This window comes from Paramormyrops kingsleyae, chromosome 16 (assembly GCF_048594095.1).
Source record: "Paramormyrops kingsleyae isolate MSU_618 chromosome 16, PKINGS_0.4, whole genome shotgun sequence".
NCBI lineage: Eukaryota > Metazoa > Chordata > Actinopteri > Osteoglossiformes > Mormyridae > Paramormyrops > Paramormyrops kingsleyae.
In genome coordinates, this window is record NC_132812.1 from 24,271,407 (window position 1) to 24,290,087 (window position 18,681).

The 18,681-nt window shown below is 45.6% G+C and overlaps 2 protein-coding genes across 2 annotated transcripts; both read left to right on the forward strand.

Annotated features, from left to right (window-relative positions):
- Nucleotides 1–998: 998 nt before the first annotated feature.
- On the forward strand, nucleotides 999–9,726 carry LOC111858362 (MAGUK p55 subfamily member 4-like). The gene is made up of 17 exons (XM_023840100.2): nucleotides 999–1,196; nucleotides 2,138–2,215; nucleotides 2,674–2,757; nucleotides 2,842–2,973; nucleotides 3,466–3,547; nucleotides 3,949–4,040; nucleotides 4,660–4,731; nucleotides 4,966–5,149; nucleotides 6,493–6,534; nucleotides 7,274–7,288; nucleotides 7,388–7,429; nucleotides 8,080–8,253; nucleotides 8,346–8,426; nucleotides 8,660–8,753; nucleotides 8,859–8,967; nucleotides 9,150–9,284; nucleotides 9,535–9,726. The coding sequence occupies exons 1-17, from the start codon at nucleotides 1,110–1,112 to the stop codon at nucleotides 9,724–9,726; spliced, it is 1,695 nt and encodes a 564-aa protein (XP_023695868.2). The 5' UTR covers nucleotides 999–1,109.
- Nucleotides 9,727–10,871: 1,145 nt separating this feature from the next.
- Nucleotides 10,872–18,115, forward strand: LOC111858413 (transmembrane protein 237A-like). The gene is made up of 14 exons (XM_072700545.1): nucleotides 10,872–11,128; nucleotides 11,368–11,409; nucleotides 13,033–13,064; nucleotides 13,923–13,936; nucleotides 14,220–14,291; nucleotides 14,739–14,864; nucleotides 15,220–15,307; nucleotides 15,395–15,552; nucleotides 15,679–15,802; nucleotides 16,233–16,424; nucleotides 16,642–16,715; nucleotides 16,971–17,058; nucleotides 17,521–17,642; nucleotides 17,842–18,115. Exons 1-14 carry the CDS (start codon nucleotides 10,997–10,999, stop codon nucleotides 17,907–17,909), a joined length of 1,332 nt encoding a protein of 443 aa, XP_072556646.1. The 5' UTR covers nucleotides 10,872–10,996; the 3' UTR covers nucleotides 17,910–18,115.
- Nucleotides 18,116–18,681: the final 566 nt, after the last annotated feature.

Genomic DNA, 18,681 nt, shown 5'->3' on the forward strand with positions numbered 1-18,681 from the left:
CATTGAAATAAAATTTGAATGCATAGGCGATTTTGCAAGGGGTACATTTGCGCCCCCTGCTGTTGGAATGGAAACAATCGCCAGAATTTATGCCTTTTTATTTTTTTATCTGCACCCCTTTTGAAAAGTGTACAATGTCCACTAAAATGTTAGGGGCAGGGTACAGTAATGTCCTTGACTTCATTTTCCTTGTAAAATTCCAATCCTCCTTTAAGTCCATGAAGCCGTACACTGTAGCTGAGTCAGCTGTGCCAGGAGAGAGGCACCCATTGCATACAAACTATGTTGTGGTATTTAGTAGAAACACAATCTCTGTTCCGGATCATACCAGTGGTGTTCAGAGGGGTTGAGGTCAAGGCTCTGTGAGGGCCAGTCAAGTTCTTCCACACCAAACTCACCCAACCTTGCCTTAATGGACCTTGCTTTGTGCACTGGGGCAAGATCATGCTGGAACAGAAACGGGCCTTCCCCAAACTTCCTACAAAGTTGGAAGCATAGAATTGTCCAAAATGTCTTAGTATAGTGAAGCATGAAGAGTTCCCTTTACTGCTGTTCCTAAATGCTTCCACTTTGCAATAATACCCTTTACAGTTCACCATGGAATATATAGGAGGGAAGAAATTTCACGAGCTGACTTACTGCAAAGGTGGCATCCTCTGACCATAACTCACTGAGCTTTTCAGAAGGAATGTTTGTAATCCTGACAGCATGGCTGGTGCTTGAGTTTACAAACCAGTGCCAGTGGGTCTGAATGAAACACCTGGATTCAATGATTAAGTGATGTATCCCTATACTTTTGTCCAATTATTATTATTATTATTATAATTATTATTTGCTTAAAAGGCATGTAACTAAAGATACTGTCACATACTTTTAAATAACAATAAATTAGGCGTTTTAATTAAGTGAACTTTAAACATTCTAATATATAAATAATTGGAATGTACTTTGATTGGTCAGTTTTTACCACATGAAGTTACTCGGTAAGTGAACTAAGCTGTACTACAGTTTTCGCCCATAAGAACACAGGGCGGCGCCCCTGAAGATCACGGGTGCGGATCCTGCGTCCTGCAGGCCTGACTCAGATCCTGACTGCGGTGCTGTGTGAGATGGAGACCTTCATCAGGAGGAGTATCAGAGGAGCTGACCTCCAGCCCAGCCTGCTTAATGCCCCCCGCCTGCAGTCCCTGCTGAAGGTCAGCGGTCTGCAGATCCACTAATTGGTTCCTTCATATTTGTTGGTACTTTGTGACCAGATATGTGTATTAGAACCCCCCAGCAGAGCACTGTACCGTAGAGACCCGCAGAACGGTGATAATTTGAAGGGCCTGCGGTAAGAGTGGTATTCCGGAACATTACTGCTGTGATCCCTTAATCAAAATAGAATCAGATGATTTAAAAATCTATCTGTTCAGCTTGATTATTGCACTCTTCTCCAAAGCTGAAGGTCTAATACTGAGTTCCATTTGAACTTGTAACTTGCAAATTCTGAGCTCCTAGTCCTTAATGTCAATTGGGACACCCCCTGAAGTCAGAATTCCTACTCGGAAAGTCGGAGGAATCTACACAATCCTGGCCTCAGAATTCAAGATGGCTGCGACCTTCATCAACAGAGGCTAAAGCTGTAGTTATATACTGTTTATTAGTAGTTAAGTCCTATAGGTGTCTCATTAAATCGGTCGTACACACAGTACTGTCCAGCCTCTATCTGTGGACGTGTTGCTACAGTGTTTTTAGGTGCGCAATACTGCACAATGTGTTGTTACCAGCTGATATTGCTAACAAGGGCTATCAATGAACCAGACTAGAACTGAGGCCTGATTCAGAAACAGGAGTTCTTGCTTAGCCAGATAACTTGTCAGATTTAAGGTAGCCTCGACTAAATGTAAGTGAACGAAGATAAAGGCCATTTAAACTGGGTTACCTTAAATCTGACAAGTTATCCGGCTAAGCAAGGAATCCTGCTTTTTGAAACAGGTCCCTGGTATTGCTAAATGGCTTCCCGACTTGTTGAACTGGAACTCGGTTAACACGGATAGCGATGTGATTCCCAGCACCGACTTCCCACCCCCAAGGTTAATGGTATACAGCATTAAAATAACAGAGACAGACCAATGACGGTGTGCTCCTTCCCCAGGCGTATGAGGTCCTTCAGCAGCACACGAGGAGCAGCCCAGCGCCACAGCTGCTCCATGCCTCCACACTCTCCCAGCAGGTGGGCGTGAGCACACCGACCTCCCGGGAGGCCTGGTTAGGGATCACGTCCCATTTCTCGCCCGTGCCAGTGGACCTTGGCCACCTGTGTTTTTTTTTATCAGAGGTGGACATTTCAGGTCCAGAAAGTAAAAATCCAGACCAGGATTTTGTTTCAACCAACCAGCTGAGTGTAATGAGTCACAGTCACAGAGTACTCAACTGGTTGGTTGAAAATAAATCTTGGTCTGGATTTTTACTTTTTGGACCTGAAATGTCTACCTCTAGTATTTTTCTTATTTTATTATTATTTATCATTTTATTTTTTACTAGACTTTATGTGCCTCTTCCTTACCTTTCCATCCTCCACACTGGCTATGCTCAGTTGAATTTAGTAGCGTAAGATCCCCCCCCCCCCGTGTCAGAATAGCCTCCAGCTGAAGCTTTTGGCCAGGTGACACTTGATGGGTCCTGTTCCAGATGATCACAGACCTTCGAGGCCTGACAGCGCCCTCTTCTGATGCTAAGGAGCTCTGCGGCCTGCTGGGTGGCCCCGGTCTACAGGTGGGCGACTTGGTCCGTGTCGGGATCGTAGGATGAACAGTGCATCTGCCTGACACCCATCGCCTTCATTCCTCCCCCCTCCAGGCACTACTGTTCTCCCACGACATGGTGGCCCAGAAGAAGTATGCCCCAGTGCTGCCACCAGTGTCCGATGACCTGCCCACCGACGAAGAGGCTGTGAGGATCGTACGCATGGTCAAGAACAACCAGCCCTTGGTGAGAATGACGCCTCAGTCCCCGATACAGGCGCGTCCTTGACCTGTGCCGGTGTTAGCACGTTTATGGGATGTCCACGCACCTTATTCTGTACGTCACTGTTTCCCAACCCAGTTCTAGGGACCCCCAGACAGTCCATAGCTTTGCATCCTCCCAGCTCCCGACACGCCTGGTATTCGATGTTCATGTTTGATTGGCTCCGGTGTGTTGAGAGCAGGGAATGAGCAAAAATGTGGACGATCTGGTGTCCCTGACGACAGGCTTGGAAAACACTGCTCTACGTGAAGAAAACTTTACAAAACCAAACACTTCTCAGTATGTTCTACATAATCTTGGCATATGCTTCTGTTTGCTAATTGATTTTTCTGTTATTTATTTGTACACAAACGTATTTGTAGTAATATTCGGTCAGATGCCACGCCCGTAAACAGGCCACGGCTTCCTACATCGAAGACACACCCCTTTGCAAGAATTCCTTTTTTTAATCTGAAGGGGGCGACGATAAGGAGGGATGAGGTGACAGGAGAGATCTTCGTGGCCAGGGTGATCCACGGAGGACTCGCCAGTCGAAGCGGTTGGTTGTTCGCGCTACATGTAACATTTCGTTCTTTGAGGTTGGGGCTCCTGGTTGTGTGTCTGTGAAGAAACAGACGTGTGTTGGTTTGCGTGGGTCTGATGCAGCTGGTGTGTGTGTCTGGATGGGCGTAAATTACGGGGGGGTGAGGGGTTCTAACCCCCTCAATACATCAAAATCAGCTAATCCAACCCCCCAATAATCATGTTTCTGCCTAAATGGGTGGAAACCTCAACCCCCCCAATATTCCTACCATAGTTATGCCCTTGTGTGTGTGATATGGTGAGAACTGTAAAGCCTGAGTGGGTTTGTTTGTTTGAGAACAGAAAGCTGAGGCCATGTACTGGGCTTCTGTGTGTGTGTGTGTGTGTGTGTGTGTGTGTGACACCTCTGTCTGGCAGGTCTGCTGAACCCAGGCGACAGACTGATGGAGGTGAACCAGCAGCCTGTGGGGGGAATGAGCCCAGAGGAGATCATAAGGATCCTGGTGAGGGTGTTGCACACATAGGCACACACATGTGTTCTGAGGGCAGAATGAACAATAATTGGCTCAGAGAGATAACCAATCAAATTGTAGAGGTGGTGGGTCCAATCAACTAAGGAGGTGGGACCAACCAATCAGACTGACCACGCCTCCTCTAGTTGCTTTGACCCACCTCCTCTACAATTTGATTGGTTATTCAAGATTCAAGATTCTTTATTCGTCACATACATAGTTATAACAAGCACAACATGTAGTGAAATGAACCCTGACCAATCCGAAGACTGTGCAAACAAGAGTAAACAAGAATTTAAAGTTACAATTTACAATAGTTAAAAATATAAAAAGGGCAGACAATATATAAGAATGAATTTAACTATATATACATAGAATAGAATAAAATAGAAAATAGAAGAAAAAGAGGAATCAGATTGCATTATAAACAACTGACTGTACATTGACTGTAAAAGTGCGTTTCACAGTGGACAGCAGGAGACAGCAGCATGGCTAAGGTGCAGTGTGCATGGGCTGCATTTAAAAGGGCATCACTCTGAACCAATCACTGTTCCTTATAACTGGACAAAATGGATGCGGTCATGCTAACCGTCTCTCTTACGTGTGTCACCTGCAGGCCAGCTGCCAAGGTACAGTCATGTTTAAACTGGTTCCCAAGATAGAAAAGCCAGCCAACCAGCAGGCCACGGTAACCAGCCCTCCATCCCGAACCTGCATATATTGCCCAGAACATCATCAGTGGAATGTCCCATTTTTTGAATTATCATCTATCTGTGAAACTTCCATAACCCCTTATACAGTGTTGGGCTGCCTTAACCCTTTTTATACAGCTTTGTAAGTGTCCCAGAACGTCTGCTTAAATTCACCACTCATGGGTACATTTTCCTGTGCTGTCATTGTTCCCCTTTTCTTTGGCCCCCAGCTGTTTGTGCAGGCGATGGTGGACTACAGCCCCCAGCAGGACCCTGCCATCCCCTGCGCCGAAGCCGGCATACAGTTTTGCAGGGGTGATGTGCTGGAAGTTCTTGACCAGGCGGACGCCCTCTGGTGGCAGGCAAGGAAACTGCGGGGAGCACCAGGCTGTGCTGGCCTCATCCCCTCCATTGGTCAGCTAAAAAGGTAGCTGTAGGGGGACTTGGGGGCTCTGCACCCCGCGATATGAGAGAATAAACATAGAGCTTTCCCCCTTTCACATAACTGCATGCTAAACTCCAAAGCTTTAAAATGTAGCAGATTTTAAAATCATACTATATGTCATTAAATGTTTATTTTAGCCCGTCCAACTGAATTGTACGCTGGTTTCTGTACCCAGGAAGCAGAAAGAGACGTGTTGGTGGCAGTCTTTCCGAGCACTGAGCTGGTTCAGCAGCTGTGAGTAGATTGCAGTCAGCAGTAGCCCAGGTGGCCTAGATGTCCTTGGTCCGGTGTGTCCTGGATGTTCAGACAGACACTCAGCCCCTGTCTCTGATGAGCAGCGATGCTGACCAATGAATGGTGTCTATCAGTACGAGAACGTCCCTCTGACACGTGACCTGACACGTAAAAAAAAATTAACGGTCCTTAGCACACATTTTAACCAGCCGTTCTTTGTTTTTCCCCTTCTGATCGGAAGTGAGCTTTGTCGACGATGGTGAGTATGACCATATTAACTGGGATTCTAGTGCAGGCACCCCGACTAGGAAGAGAATAAGTTTTACGTTTCCTCAAGTATGAATGTGTGAATAGATATTTATGCTGCGTGGGGGAGTGGTCAGAACTGTTATTTCACACTTCTGGGACCAGGGTTCATGTCTCCACCATGGAGTTTGGGGTGATCAGGTCTCCTCTGGATACTCTGGTTTCCCCCCACAGTCCAAAAACATGCCGAACTTTATTGGAGTTGCCAAATTGTCTATAGGTGTGAATGGTGTGTGAATGTGCCCTGTGATGGGTTGGCGCCCCATCCTGGGTTGTTCCCTGCCTTGTGCCCTGTGATGGGTTGGCGCCCCATCCTGGGTTGTTCCCTGCCTTGTGCCCTGCGATGGGTTGGCGCCCCATCCTGGGTTGTTCCCTGCCTTGTGCCCTGCGATGGGTTGGCGCCCCATCCTGGGTTGTTCCCTGCCTTGTGCCCTGCGATGGGTTGGCGCCCCATCCTGGGTTGTTCCCTGCCTTGTGCCCTGCGATGGGTTGGCGCCCCATCCTGGGTTGTTCCCTGCCTTGTGCCCTGTGATGGGTTGGCGTCCCATCCTGGGTTGTTCCCTGCCTTGTGCCCTGCGATGGGTTGGTGCCCCATCCTGGGTTGTTCCCTGCCTTGTGTCTGTAGCCTCTGGACCCCCTGTGACCCTGAAGAGGACAAGCAGGTATAGAAGATGGATGGATAGATGGACGTTTATGCTGACAGTAAAAAAAAAAAGTCCACTCTGTTCACCCTTATTGAAAGCTACCATCTATCTCTTTCTTTTCTCTTCAGAAGAAGACATGATAGCCATCGATGACAAGTGTGTTGAAACAGGTAAAGAGCGGCCCACCTGAATGTCCACTGTCAGCTTCCAGTAACAGATCTTTTCATATTCATAGTCATTCATACCAGACATTCAGCAGAGACTGTGCGCACAGGTGATGTGTGGCTCAGTGTGTGTCCATATCCGGAAGGTTGTGTGCTCCAGACCCATGGTCGGCAGAGTGCCCATATCACCACTGGTCCCTTGAGCAAGGCCCTTAACCCCAGCTGCTCCTGGCTGCTGGATGCTGCCTCGGCTCCCTGACCCCAAGCCTCGGCTCCCTGACCCCATGCCTCGGCTCCCTGACCCCATGCCTCGGCTCCCTGACCCCAAGCCTCGGCTCCCTGACCCCAAGCCTCGGCTCCCTGACCCCAAGCCTCGGCTCCCTGACCCCATGCCTCGGCTCCCTGACCCCATGCCTCGGCTCCCTGACCCCAAGCCTCCCTCACTTGTATGTTTCTTTGGACAAACAGCATCTGCCAAATAAATGTAATAGAATTTAATTCTGCTTTTGTTTTACAGATGAAGAGGTTTTTGAATCTGGTAAATGCTGACTTTACATTTGTCATTTCAGTAAATAATCTGCTCTTGGTAAAATATATATAAGTTTACCTCTAATTACATAGATCTGTAACACTTGTGGAATAGAATGGATTAACCAGAAACAAACGCAGTGAATGTGTTTTACTAATTTTCTGTAATTTTTAAATGTACCTTCTGTCACATTGAACTGTCTCTTTGGAACTCAAGAGGAACTCAAAGAAGGTAAACGTGTAGTGTTTTCTATTCATATCCAACGTACTGCTCTGTGAAATCTCTATGTGGTCAGTTCACGTCACTCTCTGACCTGTTTCTGCATTACAGACGATGGTGAATTCAGCTGCAGTGCAGAGGGTTTCTACATAGGTACAGTATGCGGATAGAGCTTCATGGGCCATCTGCCATGCAACTGCGATGTCTCACTGTCAGTAGAGTGTATACTTACTGTCAAAGGCCAGTTTGTTAAGTTCACCTCTTCATTAACGCAATAGGCCTGCCCCTACAAGCAAAATCATGTGGCTGAATCTGAATATATACAGCATGCAGGCAGGATATAGAGGTTCAGTTACAGTGAACAGCCAAGACGTCTGATTTAAGCAGTTTGATTTCAATTTGATTATACGATTGTACGTTACGGTTCCAGCATCTCGGAGACAACTGCCCTTCTGGGCTGTTCCTGCACTAGAGTGTCCAAGAGTTTGCAGAGATTGGGGAGATGAAATGATGGATGGATGGATACTGAAATCACTGATGCCATTTTGTAAGAGAAGCATCTGACCATCACTAAGCATATGAATGACAATGCTTCTTCATAATTGCGTATATAAAGACTCTGCAATCCGCTATCAGCTTCCATCCTCCAGCATGCTTTCCTGGCCCACTTTGTCCTACTGGGGGGGGGGGGGGATGGGCCTTTAAAAGGCAGGGATAAACCCGGCATGCCCTGCATGAGTGCATATCTTCTAAGTATGGCCATTGTTGCATTTCATGTGTGCCGACGGATCGGGCTATCCCAGCGGGTTTCCGCCGCAGCCTGCGTCTATGTCGGAGGAAGACCCACAGCTGTTTCCATCATTCTCGCCCCCCCTTTCCCCCCCGGAGCCTCTCCAGTGCTCCAACCCCTCCATACATAGAGGTCGTGCGGTACCAGCGCCACCTGCAGGCCAGGCACCGCCTCATCGCTCTCGTGGGTGAGCAGGGATTGTATGACACATATCATCGTCCAGTGCTTCAAGGCCCCCCCCCGCCATGACCACTCACACCGAATGTGTCCCTCCCCCAGGTCCTTCTGGCGTTGGGGTCAATGAGCTCAGACGAAGGCTGATCGAAACCCAACCCAAGACATTCCGAGGGCCAGTGCCACGTATGTGTACAGCATCCTGGGGTTTGACCTCTGACCCTTTATGTGTCACTAAGCGGTAGATTGTCCCATCAGACCCTACAGCGAGGTATTTAATCTGAACCTCAGGGTAAACCTGCTTTGAACAGTCCAATGTACCATCTAAGGTGTGTTTGACGTGATGTGTCACATGTGAAGATCTTCACCTGTGACCCACTGGGCTGACTGGGTTTGGCTTGTTCTGTTACCCCTGCCAGACACGACGCGGGCACCAAAGAGCTACGAGGAGCCTGGTCAGGAGTATCACTTCATCAGCAGAAGCCAGTTTGAGAGCATGGTGGATAGCCAGAGGTCACCATCCCACCTTCCTCTCCTTTTCACTCCTCCATTTCCAGTTCAGGTTGTCTGTCTTTTCCAAGTCTCATCCTCTCCTCTTTCCAACTCGGTTGGGATTAGATTTCTGGAATATGGGAACCACAAAGGCCACCTCTATGGCACCAGCTTTGACGCCATTGCAGATGTTCTGGACAGGGGGATGGTTTGTGTCGTCGACATTGATCCACAGGTGAGCGGCGCAGGGGTCTGCCAGGGCCGTAACGGGGCCACGGCCTAGGGGCCCATGCCGTATTGGGGCCATGTTGTAACAGGGCCTTGTTGTAATGGGGCCACACTGTAACGGGGCCACACTGTAACGGGGTCATGCCATAAAGGGCGGCGTGGTTTTTAATAACCAACATTAACCATCAGGCGATCCAGCTGGTGAGGACCCAAGAGCTCTGGGGGTATGTCGTGTTTGTCAAGCCGCCCAGCATCTACTCCCTCAGGCAAACGAGGAAGAATGCACAAGTGGTCACCAGTTACTATGTTAACCGCCCCTTCAAGGTGAAGCCACATGACTAGTCAAAGTTTGCATAATCATTTTTTTATGATTATTGCTAATAAAACAGAAGACATATAGATCAGATCTTCTGATCTACTGTAACAATGTGATTTTTAATCAACTCATTTATGGTGTAGAATATTTTTTAGACGCTTCCATTACTTATGGTTTGGGATCCCCAACATTTTGCTAGGAGCCCTTGTCCTGGATGGTGCTGTAGCGCTTCACGGATGCTGTCGTTTCGTGCTCCAGGATGAAGATTTCCAGGAGATGGTGGAAATGGGAAGGAAGATGGAGGCTCAGTACGGACATCTGTTCGACTGCGTGCTGGTTAACGACAGACTGCTGGACGCCTGTGTGGAGCTGCTCTCGGCCGTGCAGAGGGCCCAGGACGAGCCCCAGTGGGTACCTGCTCTCTGGGTGTCACCTGCTGACCGGTCCTGAGGGAAACCATGGCGATAAAGGGGGGGGGCATCTGACATGACGCTCACGCATCTGGGCATGACGCTCGCGCATCTGGCATGACGCTCATGCTTTCAGACCCTCACGCCCACGCAAGAAATCTTCCGGCAAATCTATATTATTCCATTATAAATCTAAAATTAGCTCGATGAAAAGTTTTGGGGTAGTTTGCAAACCCTACAGACTGCTTACAAGGCAATAAAATTGTTACATATATGTAAATGTGTTTGTGTGTGCAGACTTGTCTTGAATTGAAAATCTCATTCCAGCCAACTGAATGTGAAATGCATAACTAAATAACTATAAATGCAATAGTATAGGTTACATAAACACATCCCAGACCAGGATAATATTGGACAATAAATCAAAGTGCATTTACAACTTTAACGATGCAACAGAAAAACTCTCTCGGCTCGCATGTGACCCGGACCAAGTGAGATAAATGGATCTTATGTTTATGAGATACTGTGTAGTGTTTAAACATTGAACATTAATAAATGCCTGTAATATTAAAGTATTGTACTTTACCGTCTTCAACCACTTTAAACTGTATTTTCACCATAGTATGTATTTTAAAGCTTTTAATTGCACTATCCTTTCGTATGAATGTTTAAATAATGCTGATTATTTTTGTAGTTTATAAAAGATTTAATTAAACCACCAGGAATTTGTTTTCGGGCATCATGAATACGCGACACTGGAAAGGGAAACGATATTGAATTTAAACAGTATCCTGCTATCAAATTTGCTTAGCAAAACGATTTACCCTGTGACCCTATACTAGATAAACGGTCTGAAGATACATCGATCGATGCATAGACGGATGAAAGTACGTACGGAGCGATGGGGGAAAAGAGCACGCCGGGTTTGGATAATGCGTGTGAGCATCTGACACGGAAGTGAAAGGGGGACGGAGCCAGTAAACAAAGGCATGCTTTGGGAGCGGGGCAGAGATTAGTGTATATTTTCATGTGCTGACTTTTATTATTTTATCTTATTTAGGGTGATTTTGTAACTTTTATCAATTCTAACTTCTCGTTCGTATTCTGAAAGCGATCTCCGGCTCAGTATTATGGACAGTGAAAACACAAAGGTAAATGGCAAAGCGGGTTAGTATGTGAGCTGATGCAAAGATCCTCATGGATGATGTAGTAGCTTTGAAATAGTTTGTTTTACTAACATTTTAGTCGCACTCGCATAATTAAGGGCAATATTTTAAATAATAGAAAACGGACACATACTTTCGGTTGAAATGTTCTGTATAAAAAATGTAACGCTTTTTGAAAATATTTATAACTGGGAAAATATTCTGCATGTAGAAGTTGCAGTATTTTGTTTGAATTTTAAACGCTACTTTTGCCAGTATTGTAGAAATGTACGGAAGGTAAAGCTGTCTCCGTCAACATTTATTATTAATTTTGAAAGTATTGAAATAAGTGTGCTACTGGTTCTGTTTAGGAATAACTGGGTGACCGAATCCCCATCAAAACGCGTAAAAATTATGGATTTGGGTGATCAACAGAAAACCTCCAATGCTGGAATATTGTACTTACTCTGACGTCCAGGTTTTCTGAAGGGTATCTACAAACTCACGTATGATTTTAACTCTTAATTCCTACACAGGGAAAAGGGAGGCGGCGCCGGGACGCCCCACGGCTGCCCTCTGTAAGTGCCGTATAATTTGTGCTAGGCAGAGGAAGAAAAGTTTACTCAAACATCATTAATTTCGTCCTGTTTGTTTAGCAAATTCCTTCTCTCTGAAGTTAACCCCATGTAAATGCCCGTGTAACTCTTTATTTGTTTAAATATCTGGAATTTCTTCCTGAAAATGGCGACTATCAGACACAGTATATCAGCTTCAGTGTCAGCGATTAAAACGATGTAGGTCATACTACATACTACAGAGTACATTTGGCTCTGTTTCCACCAAAAGCGGCGTAACTATAAATTCTGGGCCCCCCACCCAATTTGGCATATAATTTAACATATTCAAGGACCCCTGTAAAGTGAGGGGCCCCCTGCATCTGCTGGGGTCTCCAGGCCCCTACTGTGCTCCTGTCCACCATATCAACTTCAGTGTCAGTAATTAAAACAGGGGGGGGAGCTTTGGCTCTGTTTGCCCGCAGAATGATGCTGTACTGGCTGCTGTTTCGGGGGGGGCTCTCCCCTCTGCTGTGTCCTTAAGCCTTCAGAGGTTTCTGTGCCGTGGTAATCCCCTGATGGGCCAGTGTAACTCAGTGTGGATTTAGCTCAGCATTAAGCAGGGCCACACCCCTCACCAAATGGGGTCAGTTCTGTCCCCAGCCCCCCCGTTCCCAGGCAGGACCGAGAAGGCAGGTGGTGAGTAGCGTGCCGTTCCCGCACCCCCAGGGCGGGTGTTTAGGGAGTTTTGGGGGTGGTGCACTTCGAGTTTCAGACACTCGAATGGATGAAGTTTTAAATGAGTGAAATGACACGGAGACAGTTTTTAACTCCCTGCTGGTCGATACCTTGTTGTGGAATTGGGACCATATAATACTCTAATTCATTACTGTTAAATCAGTGACAGTACAAGGATTACAATAAATTATGTGTATTTCAGAGCAAATGGTGTAGTATTTATTTATTTTTTATTTTTTTGCTTCTCTCTGGATAATGGTGATGAAATAAATCTCCATCTCTCAATAATGCATGTATTGAGCAGTGCATTGTGTTTCATGGACATAAGTTTTGGCTCAGGTGTTGCACTGGATCAGTGCGGTTTAATTCAAAGACTTTGAAAAACATCTGCCTGTTTTTTTCCCCTGTTTTATTTTGCTGTCTTTCAGTTTATGCCATTGGTGTTTAATTACTATTGGGGTTGAAAAGTTTTGGGAATTTTCAAAGTTAGAAACTTTCCATGGGAATTAATTGGAAAGGCACAAAAATTTGCAGGTTAGCCTATAACAGGGAACTTAAATGTAGTTTAAAAAAACACCTTGACTGCACTAACTGTGATGTCATTGTGTTACCAAGAGGTTGTAAGTTGTGCAAAAGCACTTCAAAAGAAGCATCTGCATTGAAATGCACTGCTTATAAGCAATATTCTGTGTTGTATTATTCATACAGTTTAGCTCTGAGTTCAATATTTCCAAAATTCCCCAGCTTAATTTCCCATGGAAAGTTTCTGTCCCTTTGCAAGCCTAACTACCATGCTAAGTTTCTCTGATATTTGGAGTGAATTACTTTAATACTTTATTTCAGCTTCTTTCTGCTCCTAACTCTCTGCACATACCACATCAATGAATTTATTCCCCTTGGTCATTTCAGCATGAGCCACGCGCCTTGCCCCCATTGCCAAGGTGAGTCTCAAATGCTACATCAGCAGGGATGTGGGGAACACAGGGATGTGGGGAACACAGGGATGTGGGGAACACAGGGATGTGGTGAACCATGGCTTCAAGGCCACTTCTGGGTGTGAGGCTTCTGAAGTGAGCCTACAGCCTCTGTCACGCTCTGTGAAAGGGGCCAGCAGGCTCGTCCGAGAATCTCAGTCTCAAACAAAAAAGATAAATCACTCCAATCCAGTAAATATATCTGGGATGTTTGCTATCGCTGCTTTGCCAGGGAGCCTAACGGCGGAACATCCCAAAAAATAAAAGTTTTACACTAGGAAGTCATTTGAAGGGTAGTGTCACTGACATAGCTGTGACATTGATGGTATTTATGAGGTCTGGTTGGTTCAGGCTGATTCCGCATTTAATCCAATCAGGCCAATGATCTTGCCTGGAGAGCTATATCAAGTTTAAGAAGGGTGTCACTCCTGTGTTGGTCGTCACCTCGGAGAGAGAGAATCAGAGACGTGTTCATGGGTGACAGAGAATGAAAAGGCTGACAATGGGAAATTGGTAGTTTGTTGATGTGGTACCCTTGAACTTTAATATAAATCATATAGGAGATGCTATTAGTAAATTTATTTGTATAACGTCTTTATTGCATAGCCCATTTATGCTATTATGCTAATTATTCAATAAAGTATTTAATTCTTGTAAATTAACTTTCATTGGAGCACACCAGTCAACAACAGTGTTTCCTGGGTGGAAAAGGTCCATTTGCTGAAATTCTCTCCTGGCTTCTCCCTGCCTGCTCTGTCCTCCTCATGCTATTGATGCATTTCTCTTTTATTTCCCCTCACTTTTTATGTTTGTGGACAACTGAAGTGAAGACACTGGAGGTGAGTTTGCTGAAGGAGATCTCCATAGTGCTCAGGGCCAGAAGCTGGTGACCTTGTCTCGTCAGACAGTGAATATCCTGCAGTACTTGTGTTGCATTTTATTACCGAGGCACCATTCAGCTTCGGGAAGGTCACTGGTTTTCATCCCACCTTTGTAGACAGGTAGCTAGTTGAATTATCTCCTGTAGACTGGAAGAGCTCCCTAAAGCCTCATCATCCTCGTTGTATGACTTTTGGTTTTATTGCACCTTTCGATTTGCAGTTTGTCGCTTTATTCCCTCAGACGAAATGCCACTCGCCAAAACCCGCAGGAGGAAGCATAAAAGGGAGGCCAATGAAGCAGGAGATGCCGAGGGTGGGTTATGAAAACAGTGTATGGTAATTCTTTACATCAAAGGCATCTTCATATTTGCCATTCAGTGCACATTCATAAAGCATTCATAGAACATTCATAAACAGCGTGTAAGTATACCTTAACATCCCAACACACCTTAACATCTTTAAAATACATTAATAACAAACATTATATGATAATAACAAACAGTATAATTGTACAGTCATGTGTTAAAGTATATTAGGATGGCATACTTAGAGTTTATGAAGGTTCTATGAATGCATTATGAAGGTGCAGTTAATGCAAAGCATTGCCAAATGTATGTAACTTATTAATAAAGGAAATTGCCATTTTTTTACATTATACGTATTATATTTAATATACAACAGTCCTACTGAAACTGTGTATCACATGATTTTTACTTTGGAATGAACTTGGGTATTTATGATGTTTGTCTTGCTGGTGCAGAACCAGGGGTGGAAATGGATCGAGTTACCAGTGGAAGGCAGTCTGAAAGCCAGGAGCCCCTCACTCCAGAACACCAAGAAGTCGCTCCACACAGGAGAAGGAAGAAGAAGAAGATGCAAGCCATTGGTAACTGGGCCTACTTCAGCTCCTGGTGGACTCACAATTGGATTTCTGCTAAGTCTAATTCTGGACAGAAGATCTCCAGTCAATATGTTATTGGAGTTTTTTCTTTATTTATATATAGGTTTATATACTTGTATGATATCTGTTTTCAGGACCCCTAGACCAGTGTTTCCCAACCTGGTGCTTTTGGACCCACAGACATTCCACGTTTTTGCTCCCTGCCAGATGGTCCACATTTCTGCTCCCTCCTTGTTCCTAGCGAGGAGCTGGGAGGGACCAAAAATGTGGACTGTCTGCGGGTCCTCAAGGACCGGGTTGGGAGAAACTGCCCTAGACGATACTTTAACTCTGTTCACAGATGTGGATGAAGACAACCTAGTGAATGGGGATGGCGAAGGGCATCACACAGATGGAGAGGAACTGACCCGGAAAAACAGAAAAAAGAAGTGAGTGCCTTGGGTTCAGAGATCCTACTAATGAGCGAGTTCCTCTGAACAGGACAGAGAGAAGAGAATGTTCACCTCTCTTCACAGGAAGCCCAAAATGGCCGAGATGCAGTATGTGAGTGATCTTGACGTGCAAGATGACGACATCGTAACGGATGTCCAGGCACCAGTCCCCCAGATTTCTCTGTTTTCAGCCCCGACTGGCCATAGCCAGCCTGTCAGCAAAGTGTTTGTGGAGAGGAGCAGTGAGTGTGCACCCCAGTGTCGCCCTACAATTCACCATTGGCGATTCTGTCGTGTGTCCATGTGTTTGGTCACTGGGGAAATGCTGGCCGACGCTGATGATAGGCTTTGCTGCTCCGGGTGATTAGGACGGTTCCAGGCCGCAGACCGCTTTGACCTGGGCAGATCCATTGGCCAGGTGGAGGACTACATGGAGGTGAGACCCTTGTGGAGCACCAGGGACGTGGCCATGAAGGTGCACAGTGGATTCAGGTGAACGACAAAGAGCAGATGTTTTGGGCCGGGGACTGTGTTGGCTCTTACTCAGTGGAGTGACTCTCAGAAGAGTTATTGGGTGTTTGTCAAGACCAAGAGCACAAAAATTGTACTTGTAGTCTTGGCAAGACCAGTCTTGCTAACTTGCCTTCCAAGAACAAACTTGGGCCACAATGAATCATGGGATTGGTCCCATTCAGCGAGGATGCAACCGATGTATCCTTGATATTTGGGGTATGGCAAGAGCAACATTTGGGGATTTTTACCGTTCTCCATTCTTCCGTCCTTGAGTATTGGAACTGGTCTTTGGCAACAGAAGATAACGTAAAATGGGTACACAAGAACACAAGTATGGTGAAGTACGCATATTGAGAAATACCCATTGAGTCTGTATCGGGTGTCCCCTCATCCCCCCATTTTCCTGCAGAGTAATAGGACTCTTCTCACATGGGTTCTTGGCGGGTTATGCGATATGGAACATTATCATGGTGTACGTCCTGGCCGGCGACCAGCTCACGGCCTTGCCCAACTTTCTCCAGCAATACCACATGCTCGCCTACCCATACCAGTCCCTCCTCTACCTCCTGCTGTCCATCAGCATCGTCTCCGCCTTCGACAGGTCTGTTGCCTTTCATTTACTCCCGTGTTGCTCATGTGCTGTAGACATGACTGACATAGCTGGGAAATGGCAGAATAGCACTAAACTGAACAGTGTATGACTTGTTCGCATCTGCATTAGCATTACATCTCCTTCGTCTGCATTAGCATTCGCATTTGCATTAGCATTAGCATTGCCTCTCCTTATCCTACTGCCTTGTCTCCCTCCCCTGGTGCAGGGTGAACCTGGCTGAGGCTTCAGTGGCCCTCAGGAGCTTCCTCACTCTGGATCCCGCAGCACTTTCCTCCTTCTGTGAGTGTCACATGGGCTGCTCAGCTTGGAATGACTCCTTCATAACATGGCCAGCACTATGAGCAGCCACCTCAATCCTACGAAAATCCTAGGAAAACACGGCATGTTCTTCCAGTCATATAATAAGAATTTGTTAGTTCTTTATGAAGCTAACAGTGGTTTTCACTAATGCGCTATTTTTGCACTGTAGATATTCTAACTCCAGTTGACTGGATGCTCTTTAACCCCCCCACCCCCCACCCTTCTTCTACCCAGTGTACTTTGCAGCACTGATCCTCTCACTCAGCCAGCAGATGGCCAGCGACCGCATCAACCTCTATCCCACCGGCAATGAGACCTTGTGGTGAGCTAGACCCTTGCTAATACGGTTTGGGGGTGGCTAGTGCCCCCACCCACGTAGGGATCATCCAGGCCTTGTTAAGTGTGCAGGGTTACAGTGACCTTCTTCTGAGATGTGGCTCAGCCAGTGATAAGAGTGGGAAGTCCAGGTGATTTGTTTCAGTGCTTATGTCCTACTTACAAAGATCCAGAACTGTTGAAATTTGGCAGACAGATGCATAACAAGGATAGTGCAGATGGCTTTTTCCAGCCATTATCTGCTATTTTAGCTGTGCTTTGTGGTAGAAGCTTGAATGAATGGGTGGGATTATCATGTATCGGTTGGTGTAATCCACTTTCTGTTAGTTCCTATTGGATTAAACCAAGTAAGGACTGATAAAGCAGCATAGTACTGTCCTGTAGTATAGTGCATCAGTGCATGGGAGTGTAATTGCATGTGAAGGTGGGTGCACCAATGTCTCTGCAGGCCCCCAGGCTCCGAGCACCAAGTCCTACAGCCCTGGATTGTGGTGAACCTAGTGGTGGCTGTACTGGTCAGTCTGGCCTGGATCTTCATCTCCACTAGGCATGATGTGGACTTCACTGAGGGTGAGTGCTCCCTCTGGAGGAGACAGTGGGGCACTGCAGGATGGTGATGATGGTGGTTTGGGTAGAACTGGCTGTGTATGAATTTGTGCATGTTCTCTACTAATGCTGAAAATATTACCAGTGTATTTTCTCCAGTTTGTATATTATCCCAGCTCCAGGTAAAATATAACTAGGTACTCTTACTAATTTTCTCTGGCAGAATTCTTATTGGCAATGGATGTGGACGGCTGTATAAGACAGGAAGAGAAACCAGAGGTCCTTGCCTGAAGGAGTTTCCTGTCCAGCTTTCTTCCTGCCCATTTTAGATAATTTCCACCTTATTCTAAATACTTGCTCCTCATCGTATCGCTGAAACGATATAAAGGATTGGCTGTTACCCAAGGTGTTTATTCTGGTGCTTTTAAGAAACTATTTTTGTATCTGTAAACTGTATATATGCTTTTTGTTGCACTAAGTAAATCTCTTAAAAAATACAGTATTGTCCTAATTTTTAAGCTGTAGTTTTGTGTCAATATTGTGTTGCATTTACCACATTAACTTTACCAGCCAGGAAAATAAAATGACCAAAACAGTATCACGAAGCATGCTAAACTGAGCACATAGTTCTGTAATGTTCATCTGTTTTCATAACCACTTATCCAGTATTCTGTCAGGGTGAGCATGGAGCCTCTGCCCGGCAGAGTGGACAGAATTAACATGTCATCGTACGGTGCACACTGGGCAATTTAGAAATGGAAATTCACCTACGGAAGATAACATGCAGCCTCATTTTTTAATTTATACTCAAAATTCTAAAACGAGTGAAAATACCATAAGTGTTATTTTAAGTGTTTGTTACTGACACATTTGTATTTTAGGAAAGCAGCAATCGAATAAGTTGACCGCTAACAAATGTTGGCTATTAATAATACATCAAGTGAATGCATAATTTTTTGTTTATCTATTTTGATGATCTTGTTACCATTAGCAACATGTCTGAAGTGGAAACATGAGATAATACATACATCCATCATCTATACTACTTCATCCATCAGGGTTG